Source organism: Poecilia mexicana, unplaced genomic scaffold (assembly GCF_051168715.1).
Source record: "Poecilia mexicana isolate PSO_F unplaced genomic scaffold, ASM5116871v1 scaffold_6, whole genome shotgun sequence".
Taxonomy (NCBI): Eukaryota; Metazoa; Chordata; class Actinopteri; order Cyprinodontiformes; family Poeciliidae; genus Poecilia; species Poecilia mexicana.
The window spans coordinates 21,885,434-21,911,109 of record NW_028263375.1 but is presented as its reverse complement, the minus strand read 5'-3'; the positions used below and the strand labels follow the sequence as shown (position 1 = coordinate 21,911,109).

Sequence of the window (25,676 nt, the reverse complement as noted above, 5' to 3'; positions counted from 1 at the left end):
GCAGAGGCCAATTTGTGTGTGAACGTGTTACGGAAAAAACACAATGCAACAGGCCATTTAGCTGGCGATCTGCCCGATAGCCCTTATGATTACTTTCAGTCTTTAAATAGATTTATTTACCGTCTTTTTGTATACTTCTATTTAGTGTGGATCAAATTATATATTTTATATATACTTAAATATTTTCACTATTCTTTATTTTACATTTTGTTCTCAGTTTCGATTTTTATTTATCTATTTTAGATGTAGAATTTCATTTAACATTTTAGTGTTAAGTTGGAATGCGTTTTTTATTTTTAAAATGTGTGTTATATTTCTCATCATCTAAGACTTCAAGAAAAAAGTATTATTTTTCATCCATCTTGCACAATTACGCCTCCTACTGGGTATATATTCATACATGCTATGAGCTTCTCTTGCTTAGGTGATTTTTTTATGTGGCATGATTGAGGTTTTATTTAAATAATAACACACCCATGAAACATAATGCACACATTTCTTTTTAACCCTGTCATTATTTAATGTTAATATAATCAGGAATATACACAATTTTAGTATATTATCCTCTTACTAATAGAATTAGTTAATGATGCAGCTATTTGATGCATTATTCCATATTATACATGAATTTTTGTTTGATGTAATTATAAATTTATGATAGACATTTCATATATAATCTGATGCATATATTTTCAGTAACTGGATTCTGAAAAAGCACAAATGATTCATGCAGCTTAAAAACGTGAATAGGAAAAAAAGGTTTCATTTTTGGTTGTCGCTTGCAGTTTACAACTCCGTCCGTTGCCACATATTCTAGCAGAAATACTTTCACATAATTCACACCTTGGCAAAGAGGTGACACCAACTTCTGCACAGTCTTCTGCAGTTTTGAACAGATGATCTGCAGTTTTTTAAAAGTGGCTCGCCACAATCCTCTTTTTAGATCTGCACTGAGCTCCTTAAACCTATCCACTGAATGATCCAGTGACTGCTGTCAAACATCCTCTTTTGTAACGGTGCACAGAAGCTGCACACAGTTAGATGTGATCTGTGCTGGGAGGTTAAGAGGCTTTGGCAAGTTAAAACACATTTAGGAACATCCTGTACTACTACAACAGTGATTACAAACATTTATTTTTTTATATACTTTGTGCCCATATTAATAATTTACACTATGTTGTGATTTCAAAATGCATGGAATCACAATAGGATTTATACCCCTCTGATTTTTTTCATTTCCTTTCTTGATAGAACCATGACTTCCAATGTATTTAATGAGATTTTATGTGATGTACCAAGAAAAAGGCACTGTGCAAATGTGGGCGTAGAAAAATTATACATAGTGTTTCCATTTTTCATAAGCAACAATTAAAATTTCAGTTAAAATAAAAGTTGGATGTAGGTTTAAAGGTTTACCTTTGGTCCAATCTGTGTACTTCACTGATTGTGTGGAAACATTCTTATGGATTACTTCCATGTCCAAGAACTATTCAAAAACAATCTTTCAAACGTACACAATATTATAGAATTTTGAAGATACATATTCTAGTTAACGTATTATTAAACAAAAAATAATTAATTAAAATGTAATTACATGAAATGAGAACAAAAACATCCTACACATTAGTACATATTACAATATTTAGCCGCCTTGTCAGCGAAAACATAAATTACATTTCTGAACAAATAACATCAGCAGGCTTTAAGAAAGGTAAAAACTAAAGTGAAAAGCCAGTAAACACCGTTTCAGGGCAGGTGGTTTCAATTATTTTATAGTGTCACTAGATGGCAATGTCTACTAAATCGACTTAATATGAAAGTAGTAATTTTCCTTCCCATACGCAAAATCTAAATATTGTGTCTAGTTAGCGATGTTAGAGGCAAAAATGAGTTTAAATATTATAAACATATTTCGAAACCTTCGTAGTGGTTTTATTTTCGTTTTATATGGGCTGTAAATATATATCCTATTTCCTTCAAGTTTAGTGCAGTATTTCCGAAGAGTCAGTGAAGGCATCACGCTTATCACATGGCAGGTGTCATTGGTTGAGGGAAGCTCGCGCAGCGGCGGAGCGAGCGTCAACTGCTCATACAGGTCGGACCAGCTTGTGACATCTGGGCGTGAGAGGACCATGCGTGCCCGAGCTGAGGAGTTTGCCTTGTTTTAGAGCCTGGCTCCACCGAACGTATTTGAAGGAGGACAGAAACTCACGGACTCTGATATAGTAAGTTATATATGACTCCAAGAACGTAGTGTATTTACTGTAGAGGTTTCTGTTTACTTTGGACTTTTTGGGGGTGCTGGGATATGGTTAAAAAAAAAACAGACAGGAGGAGTTTACAGTTCTGCCTTTGGGGACTGAGATGTTATATCCCCAAATAATTACTTTTATTGCTTTTTTTAAATATAAAAACAACTTCAGCCTTTGTTGTGGGACCTTATGTGTGTTTGTGGCGCCCAGTGGAGCCTCCATATTTCACAATTGTAAAATAGAAATTATCATTTGCATCAGCCTTGTTGTGGATATTCTCCGGACAGGAATTGTTGTGCAAGATTTTATAGTCACATGACGCATTTCATTTAGGTTTGGCAGCAAATTTAACTTCTAGACATGCTCCAGGAAAGCTAACATTGTGCTTTGTTAGAGTCTCCCAGTTGTTTTTGTTTCTCCACACTGGCTCAGTCTTGTTCTGTAAGCTTTAGGGCTGTTAGCCATGCTGTGTTAATGCAGATCATCAATTTCTGACATCATGCGTTGAAAGAAATGGGGGGGGGGGGGGGAATAGATTGTTGCTGATATGCTAATCACAGAAAATCAAGGCTGATATGTGGCTCCCCTCCGCCGTAGCATCTGCTGCATCTAACTCTGGAGATACTAAACACACACTTACACACGCACGCACACAAACACGCAAACTCACGCAGGCATGAACACATACATCAGAGAGGGCCAACTTGAGAGAACTGAAGGAGCCTCCTGACTGTGAATACAGCCGGCCGGTGCCTCTTTCTGGTGCAAATCTCATTTAAAAAGAGAGTTGAAAGGCATCATTGCTGCTGACGACAGTGAATTGATTAAGGCTGCTCTGGCTGGCACTTGGGTGGCATTAGCACTCAGAAATGAGAGGAAATAAAAGCTGGAGCCTGGGTGAAGAGGCAATTGATGGGGGTGAGGGGGCCCAAAACAATAAAAGTAAAGTATTGTTGCAACAGTCATCGAACTGTTTACTCAGACAGAAGTACTAACCAAGCTGACTGTGCGAGTAGTAGGTTTTAGGACGGTGCCATACATATGCATGCACCGTGCATGGATCCAGCAGATGATGGCACTCATCCCTGTGATCAAAGCGGGATGTGTAATTCTAAGAGCTTTCGTTTTCCTCTGCAGCCATACAGAATCAGATGGTCCTTGTCGTCTTAACTGCTGCTCCTCACACCACAACTGTGGTTTCAGCAGATATAATTCACTGCTGCTCCATGACAGCCAGGGATGAAGCAGAAGAGAGGGAGATGATAAGAGGAGAGATGTTTGGGAGATTAAGGCAATGAGAGAGGAAAGGGAGCAAAGTGTGGGGTGGGGAGGGCGGCAGGAAAACCATTTCAGGTTATAGAATACAAAACATAATCCTTTCTTTTCTTAGCCCATAGAGGAAAAGATGAGAACATAAAAAATGAAATAAGTTTAGTTTGTTAGAGGGTCTGTTTGGTTTGCTGTCAGGTGAAGAAAGGATATTAGAAAACAGTGGCAGGGAGTAGCAGAGCTATGCTGCAGGGTTCCTAGAAGCCTGGAAATGAAGTTATAGTCTTTTTCAGCTCAGGAAAAGTATGGGAAAATAGATTTTTAGACTCCATTTCCTATTCCATCGTCTCAAAACTGTTTCCATCCATCGTTTTAAAAAAAAGAATAGTATGGGAGAAATTCTGATGTCTATGGCGCAGGACACCAGTTGCCATACCTCACTGCCAGCCTTTTTTCCTCTTGTAAACTCACAAGTGTACAGGAGAGCATTTTCTTCACTCATGATTTATGAACTGGCAGAGAAAACTCAAAGATAGTTCATCTTTGCTGGTTTATAACAGAAATGTTTTGTTAAAGAGGCTACCATACTTAACTGAAGAGAAAGCTTCAGAGGTTGTTCTGGTTTCTTTTGTAACCTCATGGATGATTCTTTGATTCTCTTTTGAAGTAACTTAGGTACTCTTGGGAATGCTCACCACTGTTCCATGTTTTCTTCTTTTGTTTATAATGGCCACCCAGTCTCACAGGCCAAAGAATAGCATTTTGCGGCAGTGATCTCAAACTCCAGTTCTCAGGGGTCGATGTCCTGCGAATTTCAGATGCCTCTGTGCTTCAGCACACCTGGCTCCAATATTAGCTCATTAGCAGAGCTCTGGAGAGTTTGACCGCATGCTAGTGAGACAGTTTAGCCATCCATTTCAAGTGTGAAGGACAAAGGACGCATCCAAAAGTTGGAGCTTTCTCGTCTTCTCTGGGTGCATGTACATTTCTGAAGCGTTAGGACACCCATTATGCACAAATTTATGTCCTAAAAATGGGTGTGTGAGCATCTCTGTAGACAAATCTCACGGTTGGAGTTGTCAGAAACAATCTCAAACCAACCAGCTGAAAGGCGGAGGAGGAAGGAGGTGAGGACGGGGAGAGGCATGAAAACGATTAAAGCGAATGAGTGTCACGGAGAGCTCAGGAGAGTGGAAAACACGGGTGCATGATTCGGGAAATGAGGGGGAGAGATAAATGCAGGATTATTAGTGACAGATAGGAGGTCAGAATACGTGTTCAGTTACATTTGGTATTGGGTAACATAAAAGAAAGGTTTGGGTTTTTGAAAATGATCAAGAATTGTGAAATCTTAAATTACTCGACTCCAATTCATAAAGATGTTGCTAAAATATTTAAAACAGCGCAAGAAATTGGTGCATCTGAAGTGTATGTTCAAATTAGTTAGTTCTTATAAAAATGAAAATATTTTAGAAATGAAAGTGAAAGGTAGAGGTGTGTCAATTAATCAGCTAGAGATCAGAATCAGACAATTTTTCCTCTGCAGTTGGATCAAAATCTACAGAATCTGATTATTATTTTCATAACAACAATCCACCATTTTTAATCTAATATCATGTTAGCCAACAACGTGTATTTTTAAGCACTTTTTGAGCTTTATAAAATAAGGTTAGAGGGCTGTACTTTGGTGCAGATTATCAGTAAATTCCTTTCTTTTATGTTTTGTTCAAAACTTCTGCCTCTATCAAAGAACCATCAGCACATTTTTTCAGTTTTATTTGCTATTATCTTCATAAAATAACAAAAAAATAATAGGAAGACCAGACCTCAAACAAAACCAAAAATTGATCTTGGATTCTAAAAGTTCAACCCACAACTTCTGTTACATCGCTTGTGTATGCAAAGGTGTAACTGTAATGTGTCTGAAATATATTTTATAATACATTTAATTTTTAAGAGGAATTACGAATGCTGGAGTTCTTGATTTTATTTATTTTTTCGCAATCTGTGTCTGGTCAGTTTTATGAGGTTGTAGTTGCTTTGGTTTCTTGAAATACAAACGCTGTAAAATATTCTAGCAAATTCTTCAAATTTGGATTTGATGGGAGAAATTGCTTTTTCATACGATTGTGTATGATGATATATATATTTTAAATATCCTACTTTTAAAATCAACAGAGATGGTTAAAATGTAAAGCAGAGAAGATCCAATGAATCTTAAAAGCTTGACATGAACCCTGAAGGTCTAGGGCAACACCAAAAGTACTAAATCCTAACCATGGCTATGTTCTGCATATAATTCTGTCTGAATTTTCCATTTTTGTCATGTAGTTGCAGTGGAAGTGAAGGGTCAAGGAAAAAAGGTTTCAGTATTGGAAATGTGTTTAGCTTCAGCAATGATGCTAAACATAGAGGAAGTTGACCTGCGATTTGACAATAAAGAGAGAAGAAGAATTGCAATTTCCAACTCCCAGTCAAATTGGTTGGTATAGAAAAAAACACTACTTTCCTCACTTGTTTTCCACTGTTGTGTTAAAGCATAGTACAACAAGAGCTCCAGCGGGGCGCTTATCTAAGGGAAGGCAATCAAGTTTTATATGGTTTCATTAGGTTAATTGTTCTCATGTTGCATTTATAATGAGACTGCCTCTGATTCTTGTGCAATGTGTTTTTAAATTTGCTAGAAAATTGCGATGGTACTGACTTAACAGCTGCTCACATCTCATACGTTAATCAAAATCAAACTTGCACTGTTTTTTGACTACTGACTAATTCTGTTTTGAGTTTCCTTTCATGAAAAAAGTTTGTATCTTTGCTTTTGTGTTGAGAGGAGATAGTCCTAATTCAACCGGAAGTATAACCAGCATCTATAATCACTCAAAGAAACCTAATATAATAATTCATGTAACTTTAAAATGAAACTAAAATTAAAAGTCATATTGGAAATTTTAATTGCTAATTGTATCCAAACAGATGGAGTTCAGTAATGGGTGGTTCTCCAGTAAAACTAATCTTGGCCTTTGTACTGAAGAGATGGTGCTAAATCAGTTTATTGTGATTATATGTGCTGGCACAGAAATTGTAGTTAATTGGTTCCTTACCAATTTTATTTTTTATCTTCATAGTTTTACTTCAACAGTGAATTAAAAAATGAAGGTGCTGCACTTTTAGCTCTTTGGGTCTGCTCACTAAATATATTAAATTATGGAATATTGACCTTTTTTGTTTTTTTTTTTCTTCTGTGCCTCCATGATAAAAAACACTGGTCCCACTTTAGCCCTTCTAGTCAATTTTTTCCTAAACCACCACTGGAGTTCAACCTTATAAAAGCTGAAGTATTTGTTTAGCTTCTTCACCTGAAGCACTTTAAAAGACAAACGCGCACATCCTGTGCTTTCTGTGACTGTAACTTTACCTTGTAATGTAATCTGTCGCTGTTCTTGTCCGGTTTGTTAGCAGCTTGTGACTTTCTGTAACTCTAGTCTGCTGTAGCCAGGACACTGGCCTCTGAAGTGAGCCACTTCACTGGCTGCTTGTGTTGTTTCGCTCAGTGGAAATCCTTCCTTTGTAGCTGGAAGAAAGGTAGTCAGGATGGGTGCTCACTGCTCACTCAGAGATGGTTGTCAGAGTGGGCCATTTGACACAGCTGCCAGACGACAAACAGTTCCTGATCTCAGCCAGCTGGCTTTGTTATATGCTTCAACTTAACATATTGTGGCTATTTACCACAATTTACACTTTTATATGGAACCACATACATTTTTGTAATTAGATTTTCTCAGTTATATAGTCAGGAAAAAACCTCATGGATTAAATTCTGCTTGAGTGGCAATGTTTTAAATGACTAACACAGAGGTAGGAGACTAAAGCAAAATATGTATAAATAACAACTGGATTTAGTAAACCCTTTAAAACACGTTTACCACTACGGTGCACTGATTACAGTTTTCTGGACGATCACTGATGAGCAATCTTTAAGAAGCTTGACCTGCCGACTCCGATTTTGGCTGATACATGAACGATTTTGTTTTGTCTGAAATGTTGCTAAATATAGCAAGAAAGTTGCTGAGTCTGCAACAGTGGGGTGACCATTTTTAACTGCAAATGTGCAGATGTGACCTGGTGGGCAGGTCTATCAGTCAAATCTCTGTCAAAAGAAAGCAGAAAAAGACAGTGGTTGATTTTAAGACCTTTCCTGAGGTAGAAAGTATTGGCTTCACGTGCAAGTATCGGCCAATCACAAATCTCCCAAAATTAAGAAAATCTGCACTGGTAAGTCAACTGGCCAATAAATCAGCTGGCCGATAAATTGGTGCACCCTAATTGCTACACATAATAAAGTTACCATAATCACCATTCTGCTCTCTGTAGTGTTACACTGGGAGCATGATAAGCATTAATATTTGATGTCTATATAAATAATGTATTTATTTTTAGCTTGTTAGTTTCCCAGTTTGTCTTTCTTGTTTATAATCTGGTTTTATTGAAAAAGAACACAATCGTATAAAAATAATTTATCAGGCAACAAAAATGCAAATCTGTCATCAAAATCACACTTTTACTAGTAAAAATCTTAATCGCAGATTTCAACAATGAAATTAGTTCTGATTACTTAAAATGTAATTTATACTTGTAATGATGAAATCTGCAAGCACAATGTATAACATATGTTCTAATATATTTTAGAACATCTCAGAATCCATAATTTGTCCTTGGAAGAATTAAACTCTATTAAATGTAAATTTTCACTTGAAAGAAGTGAGGTAAGGTAATTTTATATAGCACATTTGCAGCAACAAGGCAAATCAAAGTGCATCTGTTTGGTTTAAAAATCCTCCCTGGCTACAAATTATCAAACTGGTTTACAATAGTTGAGTTCTGACTGTCTCTGCTCATACAGTTCAAGGAAACTCTGCCTAATCTATATGTTTCAATGGCATCTTTTTAGAGAGAATTTAACCTGTGGGAAAGACGCAATGGAACTTTTTTTGTGGTTTCCAAACCGTAACTTTACAAACACGTGCTACATCGTCACTCTGTAACCAAACAATGCTTGGTGACACACTTGTGTGAGTGTTTTTCTTGTCCGACACTTGGTGTCTACCTGTAGCTGCATGTTACAAACAGTGCTGGTCTTTTAGAAATCCATGTTTAGTCATACAAATTAAAAGGGGAAAAAGGGAACTGTTTTCTCACTAAGCAATGCGCAAAAACTTTATTTAAATGTAAAATCTGAACAAAACCATTGTACAGATCCTGAAGTCGCTGTTTTGCTCTATTTAACACAGAGCAAAAGCAGCACAGTTCATTGATGAATCGGTTATAGTTATACCATCACGCTTCACTGATTTATTATGTGCTGCTAAAGCAGAGCATCATTCTTAAGCCTTACTACTTAAATGTCCTGATAACATTTATGCTTTTGTTTGCTTATTTTGATTGCCTTAAAAGGCATGTGTACTAGCTTGTCCCATCATCTTTGTTGATGTCTAAGATGCAGCGCAGAGTCAGTCCTTGGTCTCTCTGTGCAGTTCTTTACAAACTCTGTTGGCTTTTGGCCTCTACGATTGTTAGCTAATTGCTGATTGGTTCGTTTCAGCTGTCGCATGGGACTGTGTGCGTCTTTAGTGTGTTTGTATTAAGTGGTGTTGACATGCTGTTTTTACAGTGCTGGCTTGCTGACACTGGTGTTTGAAGTCTTTGAGCATCACGCTGGTTTCTGCCCCTGGGGCCACGTCAGTCCTTCAAACCACACTGGGAATAAATATAGGTTTGTTATATGTTGGAAAAGCCATATTTTGGAAGCTGTACTTCCAGGTGTTTTCTAAATGAATTGTTTTTGTGGCTCAGCAGTGAGAAAAGAGAAAGAAACAAGATATATATATATATAAACTTTCTTCATGTTATAATGCAGGTAAAAATCATACCTCAAAATAGCTTATTTGAAAAAAAGTAACAAAAATATGTTTTTTTTTCCCCTGTATTTTCATGTATAACCTTGTATATTGAAGCTATATGCAAGACATGAGTATTTGTGTGATTATGTCTTTGTCTTCTCTCAGGTCAAAAAGTTTGACTTGTGTTCATGCGTCTCATGATCTTCAAATTGTGTTTTTTGGAAGCAGTTTCTGAATTAGAGCTGAACAAACATACTCTATTATTTGTAGCACTGGAAGGCTTTGTTTTCATTGCATTTAGATTAATGCCAGACATTAGGAATGCACAGAGAGGCTACAGTAATAAGATTTGTTTTTCTTTGAACATGGTTCTAAGAATGCTTTTAAAGACTTTGCTCTACTTTATGACTTGGCTGTTGCAAAAAATGATTTGAGTCTGTTGAAGCTGCTCAATATTTGTTTTGCATGACTTCTTGTCCCTATATGATGCATGAGCATTCATAAGTCATGTCAGAACTTTGAACTTTGTTTTCAAGCCAGACTTTATTGTAATCTTTCAAAGCCGTATTAATTCACAGATCTCCAGGCTTTCTAAAGTTTTTCCAAAGTTTTTTTTTGAAAAATCTTGACTGATTTTGATTTAGTTCAAAGGACAAGACATTTGCTTTATTATTTAAACATCTGCTGCAGATCAGTTTTGCTAGCATTCAAAAGGTTTGAAAAACATATGTTGGTTCACAGGAGTGTCGAGAGCAGCAAACATAATTTCAGTTTTGAGTAAATCCTTTCACAGACTTTGTATGTTGTCTGAAATATCTGGACAAGTGTAGAAAATGATTTTGAGAGTCTGAAAAAAGTAGAAATAATGCTCAGCATTCTGACTCACTCGTCTTCCTTAGTGGCACTAATTGTTACTTTTTAGCAAAGACAATAAGAGGAACCTCTCCTCCTATCTAATAATTGAATGAATTATGTTTCTAAATAGAAGTATCTCACCAAATGGACTGCATTGTATTGATGCTAGGATATGAAAAGCAATACATTTACATTTAAAATACAAAATTTTAACTTCTCACAGCTGCTCAACAAGTGAACTTGTGTCTTCCACCTTCACATTACCGTATCAGTGTGAATCGCTTAATCTTAACATCCCTACTTGCAAAGCCAGTAGGATTTCCCCTTATGTTGCTTTATAGCGTTTTGTTTGGAATGGTATCTGTTTGTAATACTTATCAAAGTGTGAACTTCATGTGTAGTGAAAGAGATGTAACTTTAGAAGAAAAAAAAGTGAAAGTTGGACTCGGTCGCTGTTAAATAAGGACATTTTCAGTCTTTACTAAAAGGCAGAAGGAGCATCTTCTTCTTAAATGTCAGTAGTCCTGTCGCATTGATGCTAATTGCCAAAGAATCTGGTGTTTCTTGTTGGCTTGGCGAGGCTCAGCGTGCACACACAGTTGTATTTACTCTGTGTGACAGCAGGGCCTCGGGGGCTTAGGTCCGGCCTCTAGCTGGTGACACTAATCCAAACAGGCTAAGCCAAATGAGGAGGAACAGTAAACTAACACACACAACGCTCATCTGTCTGTCTGTGTGTTAGTGCGTGCCGTGTTCTCCTTTGTCTTTTCCTGTGTTAACGTTTAACCAACCCTGTCAAACGTAGAGGGTCAGACTGATTTTGGCTTTTCCTGTTCCCACTGACAAATACATCGGACTACTGATGGGGAACCTGAAGTTAAAACTTAATGTTCTTCACTTCAGTGAAAACTGTGATGACTTTAGTGAGATTCCAGGCTGAACCTGTTGAGTCCTTATTTTTTATTCTAAAAGGCAAATATTTGTTGGGTTCTCGGCTATAGCCTCACATTCTTACATAACTGTGAACCCTTTTTAAATGAATATATGATTTGCATATGATGTGCATGCGTAACCAAATGTCTTGTCCTGAGTCAGTGCGTTCTGGAATAATGTTCCCAGCCTTCTCCTCTTGTTAGGCAAATTAGAGTACAAACTGTAGAAAAAAAAACGTATTTCTCGTAATGCATCCAAGCTGTACACTGCTGTTTCACTTTATATTACGCTTACATGAACAGTGAATTCATTTTTTTTAAATGCATAATATTCATTACTAATTCAATTAATTTAATATTTCATAAACATTGGGTATAGAATCATAATTGGACTAAAGTTATCGACTTAATCAGTTTTACAGGTTCCTGGAGGCAAAAATTTAAATTTGAATTAATATGTGAACTGAACAGAGTTTGTGAATGCATAGTTTTCTCAGAATAGAGGAAACTATGCAGAAACTCACATGGACAAAATTAGGGAACTTCTATTTAAGACATTCTGTCTCATTAGAATCAGACTTTTTTAGACATTGAATTTATAATACTGGATTTTATCCCATTCAGTTTTAAATATATATGATTTATTTTTCATGCATTGGTGTCATATGATCAAATGTATGTAATTTGATTGGCTAAAAGCTGCTCGACTTGATCTAGTGCTGATTGCTTTGGCTTGGGTCACCAGAAGGCAAAAATGTGCTGACATGTATCAAATTTGCAGAAGTAAATTTTAACTGGCAGATTTAAACTGAAAAATGATTGCGCACGATTAAAAAAAAAATCTTTTTATAAATTCAATATAGAAAAAAAAATCTGATTCTAATGACACTAAATTTCTTCCGTAGATTTCTCCTGTCTGACATGGTCTTTATACACCAGTGTGCTGAAAATGTATCGAATCTGTACTTTTATTATTCCCAAGGTCGCTGTCTTCTTCCGCCTTCCTGACTCCTTTGGGTCACTGAAGTTCACTGCTGCTTTGCATTGTTTTAAATTGTTGAGTACAGTTTTCCTCAGAAGGCATAAATCAAATTTTGCCCAGTTATAAGAAGCATAAAGCCACTAAGGTCTAGACGAATCCATTACCCTTTTACATTAGCAGACAGATTTTTTGCTCCCTTGCATATCTCTTTGTGCCAGCTTTCCATGCTGGCTATCCTAAACTTCTGCAGATTGATGGAGAGTTTGCCCAAGTGGGAATTGTGGGTAAAAACGGTCAAATAATTGGATATTGTTCCCCTTTGGACTGGACTGATGTCTGATTACCCAAAGATGCAATAATTTGTTGTATGTTCTGTGCCTACTTTTCATTTGGCCAATCTTGCTGTATTAAAGCATTTCTTTTATTGGTCTTCTGTAACATTAAAAATGTCTGAGAAACTGAGTTTTTCACCAGCTGTAAGATATAATCATCATTAATTACTTTGCTTTTACTTGTACGTAACCAAACCCATTCAGTTCAGTCACATCCTTCTTCAGTACTGGAGCAATTCTGCAGGATTGATGCAGACAAGTCAGTGAGCCTGTCCCCCTTGAAAAGTGAAATTGTAATCTTATCTATTTCCTCCTCAAATTATAACTCGTAGCTCAGACATGAAACACCCGCTCTGAAAGCACATTTGTGGTTCAACATTAAGACAGAAGAGCTCAGAGACTGTTCTGATTTCCAGGACCGGAGCATCTGTGATGTTTGCTCTGATCCCCACAAGCTTTTAGACACAATTACTGCTTATATCAAGTGCTGTGAAGGCTCTTATGACAACAAGGGCAGTTTGGGGGGGGGCTATTGTTTTGACTGCTTAGTATGTTTTGCTTCTATTGTTAGTGTGAACCACGATTTGTACAAGTACTCCTTCATTTTCCAGACCATACAAGCCACACAAAATGACTGCATCAGGAAAGTTTTATATACATCAGGTGTTCTCCCTTTAATTCTACTTTACACATACTTATCACTGCTGCACTGCCTTTTGACATTTAGAAATGTAGGATCTGCATGTTAATATATTGATATGTCAAAAATGCATCCCTTGTAATTGAATCTAAATATTGCAGTGGCTAAAAGAAATATTGCTTTTTCTTCTCTTTGCTTTCCCTTTTACCAGTCAGAGTGCTCATGATGGACAGGTTGCATCATATTACAAAAGAAAATGGGTCATTTCTGGGTAGTCTAGATGCACTTAGGTCTTTTTTGTATGAATTTCTCAGTTTTCCAGTAAAAAAAAAACTTGCATTATTGTTGAGCGATTTGCTTTAATAATCACCCCAAAATAATTTTCATTAATGCAGTTCTCAATTCTCTGCTAGTGCCGCTGTGTCTTTGAGACAATCTGTACTGAATTGGCTGTCAAAACAACTTCACAATAAGTGCCATCAAGAGAATTTGCTCAAGAACCTAGATTTATCTGAGGAAAGGAGCTAAATTTTACCAGTGAAGCATTTCCAGCTGTTTCACTTAGCGATCAACAACTTTTAACTCAAAAAGCGATTTTTGGCCTTGCTAGTAAATACATTTCTCTGTAGCTCAAGCTTATTGTATAATTATCAGATTTGCTTTTCTATCTGGAGGTTTTAAAACAATGAAAATATAAGTTTTACAATAAGCAGCTGCTTCTACAAAGCTCTCAGCTCCGGCTGTTAAAATGCTAGACTGCTCTTAGGTCCTTGCACTTATATCATATAAAATGCATTTTATAAACCTATTTTGTGTTTGTTTACTTAAATGCAAGAGCTAATTGAAACAATGTGTTTTATGTTCTAGTTTCATGAAAATCTGACGATTAAAGCAGTGCAAACATGTTAATTTTATTGAATGTCCCCAAATTGGAGCATAATTGGGGGGGCAATGGATGATTGACCAAAAAAAAAGGTGTTTCTTATTCCAATAGTCTAATTTTGTTGCAGTTTCTATGCAGATATTGAACCAGACCAGAACCACATGGAGAAACCGCTGCAAGTCCATCTGTGTTAAGATGTATGTAAAAAAAAAAAAAAAAACTGTTTAGTTCGACATAATTTTTGGTCGAAACCGTAAGGGCCAATGTAGAGGCAAAAGGAGCCACAGGTTGCAGTTAAAAGGAAAGTTAGAAAGGAAAAAAAGTGTTGCTTAACAAACAAAGCATTAGCAATAAGAAAACACAAGGCTCAAGGTGGCACTAAATTAAGGACCATAAGAAAAGATTCCTTTAAGGGAGCCAATCCAAGGACCACAAAGTTATACTGTGCAGCATCTCCGCAATGCATGTGCTATCAATTTATCCAGCGTTTTAGAGAATTCTTAAAATTTTCATCTTTAAGTTTAATCCACTTTTGTCAGTAAATAAACAAATGAAAGCCTCCGACCAAACCTTTTTTATTTTTAAAAGTTGAAAATAATGTTAGTCTGTTTACATTGCTTCCTGTTGCCCTCATGGTGATCACTGACTGGAAGTCATGGGTTGTTTTGCGTGATGGTTCATTACCCTCGCTCTGAGGGCAAAATAGATTACAGCTTTAATAGCAGACGTCAAGTGGACTGACTGGAGTTTAACACAGAACACTGACAAGGAAAGAATGAGATAATATGAACAGGAAACACGTTTCACTGAGGGCGCTAAGCAGAGAGAAAGCAAAGCGAAGGCAAGTCAGATGCACTTTAACGAGACTAAAAAGGACAAAAGAGAGCTAGTAGCTCAGCAGACAGCTTTGCAGTGCTGTGAGGCACATTAAACTTATATTCTTGCCCCCCACAGCAGTGCATCAGTCACGGTTCACATATCACAGCCTACCCACTGTGATATACACAGAAAGATAATCTAGCTAGTTTGCAAGCTCACAAACTCAGCTCTGAAATTATCCTCCTATATCTTCTCTATGTCCTGCTTTTCCGCATTTGACACTGGTTTTGTCGTACTGTTGCCTGCTCTACATTAGTTTTACATGTTTATGTTTTTGTTTTGAAAATTGAAATACAGGAGCTAACGGATATTTGTTTCTTACTGGGTTTTTTTAATAAACATTTTACAATATTGCATTGTATGAAGGAGAAACGGCATGTTGTTCAGGAGTTTGCAAAACTCAAAACATTTTACGTATTTTTCAAATTAGATTAACTTAACTTTTTGTTAATTACGTCAAATACAATAGCTATTCACTTTCTGGAGAGTAATTACAAGTGGACAATTGGGGTTGAGTGTTAGACTCTTGTTTTTATTTTTTCATGATTTTCAGTTTGCAAGGTAACTGTGGTCTTGTACAAAGAATGGATATCTTGCAAGCGTAAAATTGTAAGTCCTATTCCAGCCTTTTCATGTCTCATGCTTATGGACAAAGCACTTAACCTCAAGTTGCTTACAAATCTGTACATCGGTGTGTGAATGTCCGTCCGTCCGTCTGTCCATTTTCTTTACACCCTTGTCCCTTGGTGGGGTCGGGAGGTGTGTGAATGTTTGTTGGTGAATTCGACTTGATGAATTCACAAGTGTAAAGTGTAATGGGCTTTTACAGGTCTGTATGACTAGAAAAGCACTATACGAATTCAGTCTTTTCACCATTTACCAATTTGGAGATCTTTTTAACACATTCCTTTTAAAGTTAGTTTCATATTGCACAATGGAGTTTTGTGCTTGTTAAGGTAGAACAAAATTGTCAAACACAACACACTTGAGTACATCAATCTGGACATTATAGTGTTTTCTTTTTTGTTATGAGAAAATGTTTTCAGCCTAGAAATGTGAGACTATATTTTACTTTGCTTGTGTAGGATAATTAATAGTGATTCCAATCATCATGCACTGAAAAGGTTCACATTAGACCTCACGGTGTTTATTGTACCTGTAAATATATTTTAAAAGAGAAAATGCATCCATCAGGTGGAGTTAAAAACAATCCACTGAGATTTAATTTACCATGTTCATATTTTAGCTTATTCTTTCAAGGTTAGTTGTGGCAGAGTACTTGATTTCATATGTTGTTCAAGTTTATGTCCACCAATGTTCTATATCTGGACTACCACGAGCCCCGGAGGTGAAAAGAGGAAGCGCTGGATTTACCTCTTTGTTTTCTGCTCTTTCACTGAAGGCCAGTAAATGGAACAGATCTCTTGATATGACCGCATTCAGACACCTTGCAGATGTTTGATGTTATCACATAGCATCTTTATGAATAATAATACCGATTAGATGTGCTGTGTTGTTTGTTGAGTACTTATATGTGCACTAGACTCCTGAACTAATAGATGCTTGTATTCATGCTCTAGGCATGCAGGGTACTGGTGTTGATTTCTGACAACATATGTGCTTGCCCTGCAGGTTCAGGGATTAGTGGCTCTTTGGCTAGCAGCTTATCTCACTTAAAGCAGCGTAGAGGGGGCGTCAGGTGTTTGCACAGGGTGTCTGAGTGTTTGTGTGTGTGAGGAAGCTTCTGAACAGAGTTGCTGATTTGTCGTGCATTGTTGTCATGAACTGCACTGTCAGTATGAAAACATGTTTGACTTGCTTTCTTGGGTGGTTGTTACAAAAAGAGTTGCAAATCCTGTTGGTTTCAAAATGACAATGAAACATTTTACGTCTACTGGAACAGGAACCTCGGGGCTGTTTAACTTCTGAAGTACTGGAAGCTGCGTGTAGCGCTACTGTAAACCGTAGAACACGTTTCGGATGTAGCACTGTGGTGGATGTTGATGTAAGTTTGTCATGTAAGAAAACTAGTTTTTCAGGTGGGTAATATTTATGGAAAAAAGATTACATCGTCATTGTTGGCTCATTTCCTTAGAAGTAGTTGTTTTTGCTTGCTTTCTTTTTCTTTCAAATTCTAAAAAAACATAAACATCCCACCAAAAGAGATAATGTCTTATTTATAACTTATTTATATATATATTGGAGTCCTGGAGGAACCATCATGGGAGGACAAGCCCCTACATGGGATGTACCACCGACAAATAACTGAAGTGGCTGATATCAGGAAATCCTACCAATGGCTGGAGAAAGCTGGACTCAAGGACAGCACGGAGGCCCTCATCCTGGCTGCACAGGAACAGGCCCTAAACACCAGAGCAATAGAAGCTCAGATCTACCACACCAGACAAGACCCAAGGTGTAGGTTGTGCAAGGAGGCCTCTGAGACAGTCCAGCACATAACAGCAGGGTGCAAGATGCTGGCAGGGAAAGCGTACATGGAACGACATAACCAAGTGGCGGGCATAGTGTACAGGAACATCTGTGCCGAATATGGACTGGAAGCCCCGAGGTCAAAGTGGGGGACACCCCCAAAGGTGGTGGAGAATGACTGAGCTAAGATCCTGTGGGACTTCCAGATCCAGACAGACAAGATGGTAATGGCGAACCAACCGGACATTGTGGTGGTGGATAAGGAACAGAGGAAAGCCGTTGTGGTGGATGTAGCAATACCAAGTGACCACAACATCAGGAAAAAGGAGCACGAGAAACTGGAGAAATACCAGGGCCTCAGAGAGGAACTGGAGAAGGCCTGGAAGGTGAAGACCACAGTGGTGCCAGTGGTCATCGGGGCCCTCGGGGCAGTCACCCCCAAACTGGAGCAGTGGCTCAAACAGATCCCAGGAACAACATCAGACATCTCAGTCCAGAAATGTGCAGTTCTAGGCACAGCCAAGATACTGCGCAGAACCCTCAAGCTCCCAGGCCTCTGGTAGAGGACCCGAGCTCAGAGGATGAAAGAGAGACCACCCGCAGAGGGTGAGAAGGGAATTTATATATATATATTAGACAATCCTGACAGTGAATAATGCATCCAAGAGCACAAGACAACACTAGATGCCTGTAGACTTATCACAGTCATGCTTTATGCTGTGCAGTTTTTGAGACACCGGTTGGGTTTGTTGCTCTTTGCAGTTTGTCCTGTCAGCTCTGTGCTGGAACAGGACTGTAAATCCTGCATCATCAGCACCCTCCTGCTTATGCAGTCTCACAAGAAAACTAATTTCCTGACTTCCTCACATACAGGCACATGCTGCAGAAACAAAGGCAACATTGTTGTGTTGATGGTCAACTGTTTTCACAGAGCTGTTAAACAGAGTCATTCTGTAATAACGTCTGAATGGAGCTGTCATTTTCGGTTTCAACAGGCCTGATGGTATGGAGGCATTTATTATAATAAATGATTGAATTACGAGGCTTGTCTTAAATGCATACGCTTGTCTGTGCAGCTAATGTTTGTGTGTTTGACTGACAAATCTTGACTGTAGCACAATATTGTAATTCTATAAAGTGTGTTTTATTTGGAGCATCATCCATCGTAATGGAGTGAAAGTTGCTGGTAATTCAGATGAACATTAGTCCGCTATGTAGGGGGTTTATTCTCTCAAGGCATCCACAGATTACATCACCGCCCTTCCCCTCGATTTGCACGTAGTTGCCTATTTGTTAGTAAGTTGGCTTGACAGCATGACAGAGGGATGAGCGCCTTGAAGGAGTGATGACTGAAAAGGCATGAGTGGCAGGCAGTGAGGGGATGGCAGAAAAGAGGATGGGAAGGGTGCAGAGCAAGAAAAAAAAACAGTGTGGCAGAAGTTAGAGGGGAAACCAAATGCAGCGATAACAGGTGGAGAATATCTCCTACGTTAATAAATCTTTGGATAACTGATGATTTTGCTGCAGGTGTTATGTGGATTCTATGTTTTCATGCAGTATTTGTATTTAATAAAATATTCAGTGTTTAAAGAATCAGCATGGAGGTGTTTTATCAAATATAAGGGACATTTGTAAAGAATTAATTAATGAACTCTACTGACCTCTGTTGGTAAGTCATTAAAATTGCACCATCATGAAAATTTGATTTTAACAGTTTCTGGTCATTCGGGTGGAAATTGAGGATGAGGGTAAGATATTATACAGGCAAGATCAATCTAATGGTTCATTAACAGGTGTCTTCTGCAACTGAAGTTATTCAACAATCAGAGTAGTGATTGAAACTGACAAATTTTCTCTTGACTAGTTGAGAGAGGCAAACAGCAGGTCAATTATTGCTTCTTTACTCATTTTTCAATGGTAAATAAATGCAGTAAAAGTGAAAACTCCTGCTCTTTTCAGTCTGCAAACACATCAATTTGTGGCACATTTTTGTCTTTATGATACATTTTTATTATATTTAATTATTGAAATGACATAAGGATTCTACAAATCTTTTATATTCCATAATTTAAAAAATCTGAATCAACAGGTCAGGCAAAGGAAAGCAGAAATCAGTACCAGCTGGCAAAGCCTGATCAGCTGATCTATAACTGATAGATTTTTGGATCCAGGTTATTTGCACACTCAGGTGCCCGTAGGGAGAATGCAGCACTTACTGTATTCTCAAAGATTAGCTTGCCAAAACCCACAGAAAGTTGGGCTAAATAAATTCTTTATTGCATTGCTTTATAGCTTGTTGAAACTTTTACATCTCCAGTGCTGCCTTTTTATCTTGCTACATTTATCCTGAAGGTTATTTATTAATATAATTATTTTTTTATTTGAATATCCTCTGCTTTTCAATAAAACATAAAGTCAGATGTTAAGTTCCTTTCCTTTGTTCTCTGTTTACACCAGAGTATTTTAGGTCTGATGCTTCCTGCCCTCACAATGGAAACGGAGGCCAGTCACATGCTGGAAGCTGCGTTGGAGCAGATGGACGACATCATTGCAGGTAAGAAGCGGAGGCAAGAGAGGTTGTCTGTGTGATGTGGAAGATTAAAATGGTTAAATGTATTCTGTGTTTAGAAAAAATGTCGGTGTAGTGATGGAGACCGCTGTTGGAGTTGAGAGGAACATCTTGAACCAGATTTTGCACATTTATACACAACAAATTAACATGTTTTAAGCTAAAAAATAAATATATGTCTCAATATGTTTGAACTGCTGTGTTCACATTTACGTTAAGTTTTCCAGATTACACATCTACAATAATGTCATGATGATTGAGGTGGACCAAAATGCATGCTCAATCTTTCTGTCAATTTGAAAGCGCATATTTTCAGTCCGAAAGCAAGATTTCTTGTTTTTTGCTCTCAAAACTTGAAATCCTTTTACTCAAAACTTCTCCTTGCTTTCACTGTGCTTTCGCAAACCTTTCTCCTCGCACTCAAAACTTGTCTCTGCTTGGATCAAATCTCCACTTGCAAACCTCTCTGCTTGCTTGCAAATCATTTTCTGCTTCCTTGTGGATCAAAAAAGTACCGTTGCCTGGCAACCTCTCAGCTAATAGAATGGAAGTGTCATACCGGGTGCTATTGGGAATTTTTCTGCCTTAATTCGAGAGCACGCATTTTCAGTCTGAAAGCAGGATTTCATGTATTTTGTTCAACACTTGTGTTGTGCTTACATTTTCAATTTGAAAGGAGAACTTGATGTCTTTCTTCACAAAACTTGAAATCCTTTTACTAATATCAATGTCTATTTTGTGTGTGTTGTTCTGTCAATTAAGTCGCTTTTTCCCAACTTGTTCAAAAAGAGATTAAAATGTTTTATTAAATAGTTTTGACTTTAAACCAAACTTGATGAAATTGTCAACAAACCTAAATTTCTGAAGTCAGCCAACATTTATCAGTCTACTTACTGAAAGATATTCTTTTGACATCAAAGTCTAGACGATAAACTTTAGCTTCCCTTTTCATCTCTTTTTGCTCATTTGATCTGGCTGCTGAATTTTCTCAGCTAATGCAGCAGAGTCTCTCTGCCTTATTGAAAAACACAGCTAGAAAGTAAACTTGTATAAGTAGGTTAATCAGTGGCATTAACCACTGATTAATGGTGGTTAATGCCACCATTAACCACCATTCAAAGGTGGTCCATTTAGATTCTTCATTTTGTTTGTATATGCAAAGAAAAACAGTCGTTGTTAAAAGGTTTTTTGTTTTTTTGTTGTTTTTTTTTTTACAAATTCTTAATTGTACTGTGAATGGCTTCTTGGTGGACCATAATAGAAAACAACAAAAAGAAAACCCTGAATAACTCAAAGTTTTTCTTTTGACAGTTCATAATAAAGGTGCAGGGTTGGAAACACTAAGGTTTCCCTTCTGCCCTTCTGGTCATTTTGCCACATTGCGTCCTATTAATTTGTGTCGGCCTATTCCATGAAATCCTCCCCCAAAAATACATGCAAAATTAGACAAAATATGACAAAACGTAGCTTAAAAAATCCATAAAGTTGTAATACACGACAAATTCAAAGAGGCTCATTTAGATGTGCGTTTGTGTGTAAAAAAATAAAAAGAAAGAAAAGGGGACGGGGTGCTTGCTGCAGCCCTCTCAGCCTTGACTAGTACAGATTTAACTAACAGAAGGGTAAATGTTTAATGTTATCCATCAACATGATGTGGGAAAACAGAAAGCATCTGTCCAGTAACACAGAGGGAGAGAAAGAGACAGATGGATACATTCCAGATTAGATATATTAGAGATCAGCATAAGTATATACAAAACACAGGGCTTTCGTGTAATCAAGAAAAAGTATTCTCCAAGTCTTTAAGGATTGGAAGTGAAAAATGAAGCGTGGAAAAATATTGTTTATGTTAATGTATTTAGCCACATTTTTCATTTTCTGTCTTCCTGGTGAATTTGCATCATATTTTCTGAGTAAATTGCCATAGATTTTGTCAAATTTCTGCTCTAATTTTCCGCTTCAGTCTTTGTCCATTTTATTAACATTTAAACGGTTTTTGATATTAGCTACTATAACTATTACGGTAAGTCTAGGAATGCACCAGTGTAGATATAAGAGCTTTACTGATATTGAGTAAATCTCAAGACCATCAGTTTTAAAATGCCTCGACAGCTTTGTGCTTATGCTCAGCTTTTATGACCCCTCTCTGCAGCTGAACGTTTCTTATTGACATCTTTTGGCTTTTCCAGTAAATACCTCTGACCTTTGCTTCTGTCTTTTTGACTAACAAGTATCACAGAAGGTTTTTGCTGGATGTGGTTAACACGTTAAAGAAGATTTAAGCTTCCACCAGCAACGCACTCTTCATTCCCAGCCGTGAAAGCTCAAGTGGGCTGCTGCAGGCTGAGGAGAGGCTAAAGTTTATGTGTTTGCAGCATTGAAGTGCAAAGCTCCATAGTAACTTTGGAGATGAAAATGGCTGTTTGTATTGATTTTATGTAAATGAGTATTTTTACAGAATTAATTCAGTAGTGTTAATTGTATCAATCATTTTTACAAACCTAAGTTACTCTAAGACCACATCAGTAAGAAACCAGAGAAACATTTAAACCATGGCATGCTTCACTTGTCTCAGCTAAGGTCAGTGGTCAGGCTTTAACAATAACAGAGACAGATCAAAATTACACTCATGGGGTCTTCCACAAACAATAGAGGAGCAGCTGCAGAATTATTTAGGACCAATATTTAGAAGACTAAATACAGATGGAATGAAAGATTTAGAATAATTAAGTCATTCATGAGATAATTACTGACCTTAGTACACCAAAAGAGGACAACAGGATGAGAGGTGCTTCTATTTTTGGAGGGTGATACAGTCAGCCTTATTACTGAGCTCCCTTTGCCATAGACATGATAAATGGCTTGTACTTGAATAGCGCTTTATCAAGTCTATATCAGTCATTCACCCGCTCATGCGGGTGAATGACTGATAATGACTGGTATTGGTGGTCACACATCTGTGCAGCACCAATAATTTCTGAGCATACTTTAGTTATGAGGTGCAGACTGTTTTTGTCTAGTTAGCGGATAGAACAACATAAAAAAAAGGAGGAAAAAATGGTTTTTATCATAAATTTAGGTGATTATTGAGCACTTTTTCCAAATACTTGTATTGGGTGAAGTATTTCTTCTTCCTCACGACGTGTGAAACATTTATGCATTTAGGTCAAGAAAATTGTCATCACACCATGCAATAAATAACGAGAGCCTCCACTAGCAGCACCTTAAATCTTTTAGCTTTATTTTAGACTAAAATGCTGTTTTTGTTTGCAGTTCCTGCAGCTGCTTGAAAACCTGTTGAACTCACTGAGTGCTCTGAGGCTCGCTATCCCAGCTCTCGCTGACCGCAAATAGAAACGCATTAAAAATCCCATTAGCGATAACATCAGCCAGTCACTAACAAGGAAATTAGTCACTTATCAACAGAATTTAGATACGTTGGTCATATTACATTCCACAATGTTTTTTTTTTTTTTTTTTATCTGGTGGGAGCATGATGTGAATGCACTCCACGTGTTGTTTGTTGGGTTGGAGTTGGGTTTGTGCTGGAGTTGGGACTTGAACAAGGCTCTTCGTGCAGAGCTGTCCCTGCTTTAATGGTGGCTACATTTAAGGAATGTGAACCTAAATAAATAAAGAATATAAACTACAGTGATCTCTTGTAAAATCTGGGTAAAATTGTAAGTTTTGTAAGTAAGTGAAGCTGTGTAGGTGTGCAAAGGGGTCTGCAGCTAACCCTAAGCCAAATGTTGTGTTGAAATTGGATTTTTTTTCTTTTTAATATTTTACTTTTGCAGTCAGGAGTGTGTTTTTATGAGAGGAGCGGGTCAGGAGGGGTTCAAGGATTGCCAATCTTTTCCATTATGACATTCCTTGATTTAGACCTTTTATTGTGCTGAGCCACCATATAACGTGGCTGTTTCATATAGCCACATTTACTTGACTGCATCCAGATGTGCTATTGTTGCCATCACAGTTTAAATATGAGTTACAGGGCAATAATCCAGGTGACACATGAACATTTAGGAATCTGCCGTCAAGATGGCTGGATCCGATTCAGTCATGCTTCCTGTTCTTTTAGCTTTACTTCAGTGTGTTGAATATATTTGAGATGTTAGTACAGATTTGCTTTTCCAATTCATTTTCCAATTTTATAACTTGTATTAGTGAAATAGTGAGTGATCGTCCCGTCTCACCACTCAGGTTCAAGGGCAGCAGCGATGGAGTTTTCCAGCACAGCGTACGATCTGGGTTCTCCTGTCAGCGCCGGTCCGCTGCAGGTCGTCCAGTTAGCCGAGGAGCTCAAACTTGCTCTGGAGGTTCAGCCCAATCGGGAGGAGAGAGACAACCTCAGAGCTCAGCTGCCTCCAGAAACGGCACAGGCTCTCATCGATTGGCTGCAGACTGGAAGTGTAAGTACCGGATCTGAAATGACAAACACTCTCCATGTATTTCCTTCAACTGTGTTTAAAGCAATTTCATAAAAGAAACGTATATAAATATTGCTGGATTATCTTACTATCTCTATTCTACTAATCAGATGCTTAAACAACCCATAAAATGGCCTGCATGACGAAATTGCGTTGTGCAAGGTGCTGGTAGAAAGAAAACACTTAAAAAGTGAGGTAAATGTTTACCCTGACATGCTGCTTCTCATTGTTTCTGTCACCCTAAAACACCTGGAGAACTGGAGTGAGTGTTTTTTTTATTATAAGAGCAAGTAGACTTAGAACATGTTCTGGTAAGTTTTCCTTGGAGACACCATTACAACTTAACTATTATTGACTTCCTGCACTACGTTCCCTCCCTCACACCGTCTGTCGGCCCTTTGTGGCCTCTCAGTCATTACAAGTTCTCTGTTTACGTCAGCTTTTACCTCTCCTTCTCCCTCTTTTTCCCCTTCGCGCTCTCTATATAGTAGTGCAGCGTCTCCCCACTCACTGAGACTATGCATGTTTAGACACCCACCCTCTCTTTTCTCATGCAAGTCTGTTTTGTAATTGTAAATGAGGTAGCTTTTTATTTAAGCAGCCAAGTCTGTGGCAGGAGGACTTGATTTCTTTGGATTGTTACTCTGAGGTAAGGTAAAACTGCTCCAAAAAGTTGAAAGTATTGTCCTGCAATGTTTGAAAGATGGTTGCCGGTTTTGTTTTTGGATATGTTTTTCAAGTGGGAAGTCTTAAGTATGAAGGGTCCTGACTAAGAATTTTTATGCTTTTAGTAATCAGATTACTGGTATAAAGCTGGTTATGCTGTCAGAATCAGTTGGCTGCTGTTGCTGAGCTTTGTCCTGCAGAGGTTGCTGTTTTCTGTGCAGAAAGCAAAGTCAGTTTGTATGCAGAATAATGGAGATGGGTGCAGCTGAAGATTTTCAGCTTGTGCATTGTCTCAGCAGCAGATGTCTCCCATGTTGCTTTCGCTCGCTGCTCATTCCGCCCTTATTCTTTCCTTCTTTGCTTTGTTGAGTTTCCTCTTGTCTTCTGCTTCCTGTTCCTGCTACTTTTTACTGCGTATTTTCAGTGCACAAGTTTATTATTTTTGTGAATATGAATGCACTTTACATGACATTAATTGTCAATTGTGTGTAAAGAGGATGTTGTGCACAGTTGAGGGGATGATTGTAGAAAAGTGTAACTGGTTTTGAATCGTCTCATTTTTCAGTGATTGAAACAATGATATTCAGATCAACATATTACAATCTTATATTCTCAGCTCACTCCAGTTTTATACTTGCATACCTCTAGACTTATTCAAGA

The 25,676-nt window shown here is 37.7% G+C and overlaps 1 protein-coding gene across 3 annotated transcripts in view; it reads left to right on the top strand.

The window, feature by feature from the left end:
* Positions 1-2,054: 2,054 nt before the first annotated feature.
* Positions 2,055-25,676, top strand: part of ppfibp2b (PPFIA binding protein 2b) — a 62,408-nt gene continuing 38,786 nt past the window's right edge. Inside the window, exons 1-3 of one of the 3 annotated variants that reach the window (XM_015000684.2) lie at positions 2,055-2,225; positions 19,809-19,905; positions 24,124-24,332. In XM_015000684.2, coding sequence (XP_014856170.2) covers positions 19,824-19,905; positions 24,124-24,332 — 291 coding nt within the window. In that variant the 5' untranslated portion in view covers positions 2,055-2,225; positions 19,809-19,823. The remainder of the gene's footprint in view (positions 2,226-19,808; positions 19,906-24,123; positions 24,333-25,676) is intronic. The other 2 variants (XM_088006401.1, XM_088006402.1) reach the window with 2 other exon arrangements.